This window comes from Arachis ipaensis, chromosome B06 (assembly GCF_000816755.2).
Source record: "Arachis ipaensis cultivar K30076 chromosome B06, Araip1.1, whole genome shotgun sequence".
NCBI classification, from domain to species: Eukaryota; Viridiplantae; Streptophyta; class Magnoliopsida; order Fabales; family Fabaceae; genus Arachis; species Arachis ipaensis.
The window spans coordinates 9,121,032-9,128,826 of NC_029790.2; the positions used below are offsets into that span (position 1 = coordinate 9,121,032).

General features: G+C 34.3%; 3 protein-coding genes across 3 annotated transcripts in view; 2 read left to right on the forward strand and 1 right to left on the reverse strand.

Moving 5' to 3' along the window:
- Window positions 1-3,304, forward strand: part of LOC107646075 (probable glutamyl endopeptidase, chloroplastic) — a gene marked incomplete at its 5' end in the record, with an annotated part of 5,560 nt that extends 2,256 nt beyond the window's left edge. Inside the window, 9 exon segments of the mRNA XM_016350266.1 lie at window positions 1-26; window positions 293-592; window positions 674-1,132; window positions 1,277-1,342; window positions 1,561-1,621; window positions 1,716-1,865; window positions 2,068-2,205; window positions 2,351-2,658; window positions 2,876-3,304. Of these exon segments, the coding sequence (XP_016205752.1) occupies window positions 1-26; window positions 293-592; window positions 674-1,132; window positions 1,277-1,342; window positions 1,561-1,621; window positions 1,716-1,865; window positions 2,068-2,205; window positions 2,351-2,658; window position 2,876 (1,509 nt within the window).
- Window positions 3,973-4,802, reverse strand: LOC107648049 (cytochrome c oxidase subunit 5C). Its single transcript, XM_016352073.2, has 2 exons — window positions 4,639-4,802; window positions 3,973-4,359 (listed from the first exon to the last, which is right to left on the reverse strand). Exons 1-2 carry the CDS (start codon window positions 4,787-4,789, stop codon window positions 4,145-4,147), a joined length of 366 nt encoding a protein of 121 aa, XP_016207559.2. The 5' UTR covers window positions 4,790-4,802; the 3' UTR covers window positions 3,973-4,144.
- The window catches only part of LOC107646073 (protein trichome birefringence-like 6), a 2,592-nt gene continuing 1,648 nt past the window's right edge, over window positions 6,852-7,795 (forward strand). The window contains exon 1 of the mRNA XM_016350265.2: window positions 6,852-7,715. Coding sequence (XP_016205751.1) covers window positions 7,042-7,715 — 674 coding nt within the window. The 5' untranslated portion in view covers window positions 6,852-7,041. The remainder of the gene's footprint in view (window positions 7,716-7,795) is intronic.

Here is a 7,795-nt window from a genome sequence, read left to right on the forward strand (position 1 = left end):
CTACACAAGCTTGATCTCCGTTATGGGTATGGATTCAAGTTATTGTTATACATCAGTCTTATCTCTCTATATTAATTTTAATGCTATGATCATCTATAGTAATTTTAAGAATATTTTTTTACCATTTCTGTTGAACTCTTTTTTTGTCCCCCGATTGTTGATTTTTCTTTTCTTTTCTTTTTTCTGAATTGGACAATATCAATTTCATGCTACTAATATCTTCTAAACTATCATAAAGTCAACTTAAAGTCTTGGTTGATCATTGGTGTTCCCAATTTTTCCATATCTACAGAGGGATTTCTTGGTGTGATGATTCATTGACTTTGGTATACGAGTCTTGGTATAAAACACGGAGAATAAGAACATGGGTAATATCTCCTGGAGCTGAGGATGTGGCTCCACGAATTCTCTTTGATCGATCATCAGAAGACGTCTACTCTGATCCTGGATCTCCCATGCTGCGGAGAACTCAGGCTGGGACATATGTTATTGCCAGGATAAAGAAGGAAAATGATGAAGGTAGATATATTATACTGAATGGAAGTGGTGCTACACCAGAAGGGAACATTCCATTCCTTGATCTATTTGACATGTAAGTGTCTTGAACTATTTGCCTCCTATAGCTGTCACACATTCTCATTGATGCTAAGGTGGCTTGAACAAAATGTTACAGAAATAGCGGTAAAAAGGAACGGATCTGGGAGAGTGATAAGGAGAGGTACTATGAAACTGTCGTTGCTTTGATGTCTGATCAAGAAGAAGGGGATCTACATTTAGATCTGCTGAAAATTCTGATTTCAAAAGAGTCAAAAACCGAAAACACCCAGTATCACTTTGTCAGATGGCCAGATAAAAAATTAGTTCAGATTACAAGCTTCCCTCATCCATATCCTCAGCTTGAATCATTGCAGAAAGAGATGATCAGGTATCAAAGAAAAGATGGGGTTCAACTCACTGCTACCTTATACCTGCCACCGGGTTACAATCCATCAACAGATGGCCCTTTGCCGTGTCTGTTTTGGTCTTACCCTGGAGAATTTAAGAGCAAAGAAGCTGCTGGGCAGGTTCGTGGTTCTCCAAATGAATTTCCTGGGATAGGTCCAACATCAGCCCTTCTTTGGTTGGCTAGAGGGTACGAGTTTCTTTTACCGAGTCTTTCTTGTGTTTTACCATTTCTGGTTTAGCACCTCTTTCTCAGTTGCTTCGATCTCCATTCAAAAATATATTCTACATGTCAACTAAGCTGAACTGTCCTTTGGTGGGTGAAATGATGCAGATTTGCAATTCTATCAGGACCTACTATTCCTATTATTGGTGAGGGCGATGAGGAGGCAAATGATAGGTAAATAGATAATGATATTGTTGTAGTTGTGGGATCATTACCATATGTTTACTGCTACTCAATTGTTCTTATGCACCCCGAGTGATCTTCTCTTCATTATCATTTATCTTCAAATCAAATATCTGAATAGCTTTGGGTTCTGTTGTGGGTTTCTTCTTTAACTTGCCTCATAAAGCCTTAGATCCTACCTGATTATATGCTAAATTTTTATCAACCAGGTATGTGGAACAATTAGTTGCAAGTGCAGAAGCTGCTGTAGAGGAAGTTATTCGGCGTGGGGTAAGCTTTATTTTTACTGGGTATGGTGCATTAAGTTACCAATCCAATTGAAATACGATTAATTATCAATTATTTTTTGTCTTGTCGCATCTAGGTTGCTCATCCAAAGAAAATAGCTGTTGGTGGACATTCCTACGGAGCATTCATGACTGCCAACCTCCTGGCACATGCACCTCATCTTTTCTGTTGTGGAATTGCTCGTTCTGGTGCTTACAACAGAACACTTACTCCCTTTGGATTTCAGGTTCTGCCTAAAATACCTTGGGCTTTACTTCCAATGGCTACTATTTACCATAAAAACTTTGTTCTTTTTGTTGCACAGTTCCTTTTAATTTTCTTTTATAGCCTTCTCGTAATACCACGTTGTAGTGTTGTACATGTTATCTTATTTATGAGACTCTTTTTGAAGGTGAAGGCTTTACTCCTTATATTCCAATTTGTTGTAGAATGAAGATAGAACTCTTTGGGAGGCCACGAATACTTATGTAGAGATGAGTCCTTTCATGTCAGCTAATAAAATTAAGAAGCCGATCTTGCTTATACATGGGGAAGAGGATAATAATTCTGGAACATTAACCATGCAGGTAAGAGAGATTTGCAACTCATATATTCTCACAAATTGCCATTAGTTAATTGGCTTTTGTAGTACCTTGGAAGAGACAATCCCCTTGGAACCATACTTTACCCAATTATTTACCTGATGCTTCTGTCCTTTCTCCTGCACTGCAGTCAGACAGATTCTTCACCGCTCTGAAGGGTCATGGGGCTCTTTGTCGACTGGTGATTCTGCCTTATGAGAGCCATGGCTATACCGCCAGAGAGAGCATAATGCATGTTCTATGGGAAACAGACAGATGGCTGTACAAATACTGTGTATCAAGCAGTTCTGATGCAGACTCAGATTCAGTTAAAGAGAAAGAAAGTATAGAAACTACAGATGCTGAAAAGAAAGTTGTTGCTACCAGTGGAGGTGGCGGTAAAGAGGAGTCTGATATTGAATATGATGAAGTTCATTCTCTGCCAAGGTCATCCTTGTGGTAACCTCTTCACCCTTCATATTTTAATCCAAACAAAGCACTTTTTACTGGATTTAGTTACTTCTTTATAATGGTACTTTTGCAAACAGAACAGTCTAGTCCTGGCTTGGCAACGAAAGAATTTAAGACAATAACATTTGTTGTTTAAACTTGTGAAATTGAAATTATGAGAAATCTCACATTCAATCTTAAAGATGTTGTGCTTTTAATGATGCAGAAGAATTCTCAGAAGTTTGGCACGCCAAGGATCAAAATAGAAGCATCCAAAAGATGCACGTGGAATATAGAACAGCAACATGCCTGGGGGCTGGGGCTGGAGTGGAGGATACGATGAAATTGACAAGGATCATCATCATTCAAGTGTGGGAAAGTATACCCACCATGTCATGTCCTTAACAACCTTCCACAGTATTTCTGGTCGATGGCACTTGCCAATTCATATCTAGATGGATTCACCGGGATGTCTCATATATTGCTTGTTTTCAGAATGATAATTAGCTGCTTTGCCAATTAATTTTGCATTTGGCAAGGCAATTTGAATGTAAGAGGAATAAGCATTGTACGAAGTACAAACCAAACCATTTAATTGATCCAATGCAGCTGAACCCTTCTTACTGCCTTGGTTTTGGAGTTGTGATTCTTTTCATTGCATCTACCACTGTTCATTTTTCACGGCACATCTACGAGGTTTATGATGATTGCCAATCATGTCAAATTTTGAAAAATTTAACCCAATAATCCATTCTCACAACTGGATATTGAACCGAGGCCTTTTGGGGTTTAGTGCTTGAATTAGCTTAATCATGCACCAACTCGTTTTATTGTTTATAATGGTGGAAAATGAAAGTTGATGCCTTGCTTTCCAACATAATATGTTGTTTTGGCAGAACATAAATTTCATAAACTCTATCGAATGTCGCTGCTACTACAAGTATGCTAAAAGATGACCATTGATGATAACTTAAAACTGTTAAATAATTTAACATAAAAATAAAAAGTATTAACATTTTAATTATCATCTCCACATAAAAATAACGATGACATTTCAACATAGCTACGTGTTTAGAATGGCGAATTTAGATTAAAGTCCTTCGCTTTCTATTCTTGGTAAGTGCTCAGTTTAAGAGAAACACATCGGCTATTTTTATGTAGCTTTTATGAATCCTCGACAAATTCATTCATGATTTAATTCTAGAAAGAATTTATTTTGTCAGGTGAAAGAACACCCGTAAAAACCAGTAACATTAAACTTCAGAATGAAAAGCAATATCAAAACATTTAGCCTGATGCAGACAAATATATCTAAAGAAAAACTTGATGAAAACTCTAAAAAAAAAAAACAATAATATGAATCAAAATTCCAGTGCAAGAACTTATTTCTTTGAGTCTGATAGACAAATTCAGCTCATCTTAATTCCAAGAGCCAATTGAAAATAGTGAAAGGGGAAAAAAAGGAGACCCCAATGGGCACAAAACAAGAACAGTCTCACTCTTCTTGCGCAATAACACTAATCTCACCTTTCTCAAGCAAATCATAAAAGGCCCTAACTTTTCTCTGTTCATTCCAGTGATGCATCTTCCAAACACTGCCAGCAGCAAGTCCCAGCACTGTCGCAATGCAAATCTCCTTCACAACACTCGGTCCTTTCAATGTAGCATGAGCGATTCTAGGGCCAGCCATTTCCTTTAACCTTCTCAAATCTACAAACAGTTATCAATCACTGCCTTTGTAATCACTTCGAATATAAAATTAGCATATCCAGTAACAATACTAACACGATCAATCTCAAATTGAAGGGGATTACAAAAATAAAAATAGCTATTAATTTTATTTTGCAAAAAGAATAAAAAGAATTATCGTAAATGGAAGAAATCAACAGAATGAAATATCACAACAGTCAGTTGGAATTTGGAAACTAGTTTCGATAGTTGTAAATAGAAATCGAAGATCTGTTATCGTAGTGAGATGAGAAGATTTACCCGAGGCAGAGAGAAAGAGGCGAAAGTTCCTTCCCACACGAATTCGTTGTTGTTGTTCTTCGGTTAGAGAATAGAGAGTGAATAACGGGGAAGCATTGTATATATTTTGGGCTCTGGTTTCATTTCCCAAAGGCCCAACTAACACATTCATCTGGGCTAAAATACTGGCCCAAGTTATATGAATTAGCTAAAGCTCAGACCAAACATCAGAAAAAAAAAAAAATAACACGTGTAAAATATAGTGCAGATTTTAATTTAGGAGAATATTATGAGTCAATACTCAATACTTTTAGGGTGTATTTAGAAAAGAGAATGAGATTTAGAGACAAAGATTAAGAGATGTATTTGGAGTAAATAGCCAAATTGTCCCCGAAAGATAGCCCATTCTTTAAATGAGTCCCCGTAAGAAAAAGATAATAAAATTTGTCCCCGAAAAATTTAAAATTGGTAATGTTAGTCCTTCCGTCGGTTGGATGATGACGTGGAGGGCTAATGCCACGTGTCACAATATGATTGGTTGACATGTCAGATCGGTAACACGTGGCATAACACGTGTCAGGTCAGTGACACGTGGCATGCCACGTGGCACTTGACATGTAAAAAAGTTATTTATAATCAAAATAGTCCTTGAAAGTTCATACGTAAGTCATTTTCATCCCTAAAATTTTAAAAATTAATCAAATTAGTCCTTATATAATTTTTTTATTTTTTCTTTTATAATATTAAATTTAAAATATTTTTTGATACTACTAATTTTAATAGAAATGTAATTGACAATCAAAAAATTAGTAATTGTATCTTTTCTTCTTAAAAATTTGTTCAATAAAATTATATCTCTCCTTTAATTCTTGTCAAAATCTCTCTATTCTTTTCTATTATAAAACCTTTTTCTTACATTATTACATTTTGTTGGAATATATATATATATATATATAACCTAAACAAAGTTATATGCTCAAAATCAAAATTTATGTATGTTAATCTAAATGAAAGTAATAACGTAATGAAAAAAAAGATGTATAAATTTTTATTAAATTTGTTTAGGTTAACATATATAAATTTTTATTTTGAGCATATAACTTTATTTAGGGTAACAAATACATACATTTTAATTTCTTAATTAATATATATATTCCAGCAAAATGTAATAATGTAAGAAAAAGGTTTTAGAATAGAAAAGAATAAGAGAGATTTTGACAAGAATTAGAGGAGAGAGATAATTTTATTGAACAAATTTTTAAGAAGAAAAGATACAATTACTAATTTTTTATTGTCAATTACATTTCTATTAAAGTCATGAAAATACTAAATAGTAAAAGAAAGCGCAATGAATAATTTAAATATAATTAAATACTCCTAACTGGCAATAAGCAGCTGACGTATTCGTTGACCTTATTCATCATGCATATGACTCAACAGTTGTACATTGTGATTAAAGACATTTGCGTCTTGTCTGGTGTTTTATGTTTATTAAATTGAAAAGTGTAGACTCTGGAAAACAACAATTTTATTAAATTTTGGTTAGTATGTAATCAATTATTATTAGATGAAATTTTACATTATTAAAAATATTATTAATGATTATTTGATGACTACAAATTACAAAAGTTATTGATCTCTGATATTCTTCTTATTAAATTGCATTTTGTTAATAAACTTATAAAGATTTTAGTTTTAATGTAATTTTTAATAAAAACGAAAAACATTATATGTACAAAAGACGTATGTTTAGAAAGAAAGTAAGAAAAAATAATGATAGAAACATTAAGCATGAAAAGATATAATATCATTAAGCAATAAAAATAATATTTCAACTATATATCATTATATTGTATCAATAATTCAATATCGATATTTAGATTGAAGTTATGGAAAAACAAACCCGTGAAGCATGAAAAAAGATAATCGTTTCTATTGGATGGCCGCAAAATAATGGTAACGTGTGCAAGTCGGTCACTTGGAACTCTTTGTTCTCATCTTACTTTAGGATTATACACATATATAACAATGAAAACCTAATTATTTTTTTTGTTATTCTGTTTATTGATATATTTATAGAATTTAATTTTAATATACTATAAATATAATAAANATAATAATTATTATGTTATTTTATTACTTTATGGTTTTTCTCATTTTAGAATTTTTTTTCCAAAGGTGAAAATGTATCCCCCAACCCAAATTTTCATTATACCCAGAATATCTTCAATCTTTTGCTGCCTGTTATCACAGGCCAAAGTCTATCTATATTCTATCCACATTTTTTTTCCCGCATAACAACCTGTCGCTATTATTGGAATATATTTTCTTTAAAGTTCAGCTAAATAAAAAATGGTGCATGGACACATGACACTGCCAAATTCTATTAACTGCTTCCTCTGACTTATTTTCCACCGAAGCCACATGATTTCATCAATGGAGAGGCAGAGAAGCTTTTCCTTCAAACCCACAAGGCTTCTGGTCTTCTCATTCATAATCTTCTCCTCCATCTTCTTCATCTCAACCTTCACCATTTGGCTCACCAACTCCACCCCATCACTTCACCAACCCACTATCCATCTTCACTTCAATACCGTTTCTTCTTCTTCTGCTGATGCGGCTGTAGGTGACACTGTTAATGTGGGTCTTCGATCTTTCCCTGTTCAGTTCTTGGCTGGCTCCACCAAAAATTTCACTGGCGAGAGTGTGAAGTTTCCAACTTTTGGGACCCAGAGCAATAGCCTTTTTGGATCCAAATCTGAAGGTGTAGGCCATCATGTTAGTGCTCAAACTGTTAATTTCACTGCAATGCAAGAACATGAAGCTTCAAGTGGAAGGAAGGTAAGCAATGAACAGGAGAAGGTAGCTGCTGGTTCCACTGGGAGAGTTAAAGTTCCGATTTTTGAGAAGATTGAGCAGAAGAAAGCAAAGGGGTGTGATTTGACAAAAGGGTATTGGGCTTTTGATGAAAGTTATCCTCTTTATAGAAAAGATTCGTGCCCTTTTATAGATGAAGGTTTTGATTGTGAGGGGAATGGAAGATTGGATAGAAACTATTCGAAGTGGAGATGGCAACCCAAAGACTGTGATATTCCAAGGTACGGTCAAATTCAATCTTTAATTCTCTATTGTTTTTCGTTTCTAGCAACTTTAGTTACATTGGGATTAAGCTTAAGAA

What these genes read in the sequence shown, in the direction of transcription:
- LOC107648049 (XM_016352073.2), bottom strand. Translation starts at nt 4,789, where the DNA reads ATGAATGTGTTAGTTGGGCCTTTGGGAAATGAAACCAGAGCCCAAAAT. An exon ending in CCTCTTTCTCTCTGCCTCGG is followed by an intron (nt 4,360 to 4,638) that starts GTAAATCTTCTC and finishes AACTGTTTGTAG; the next exon opens with ATTTGAGAAGGTTAAAGGAA.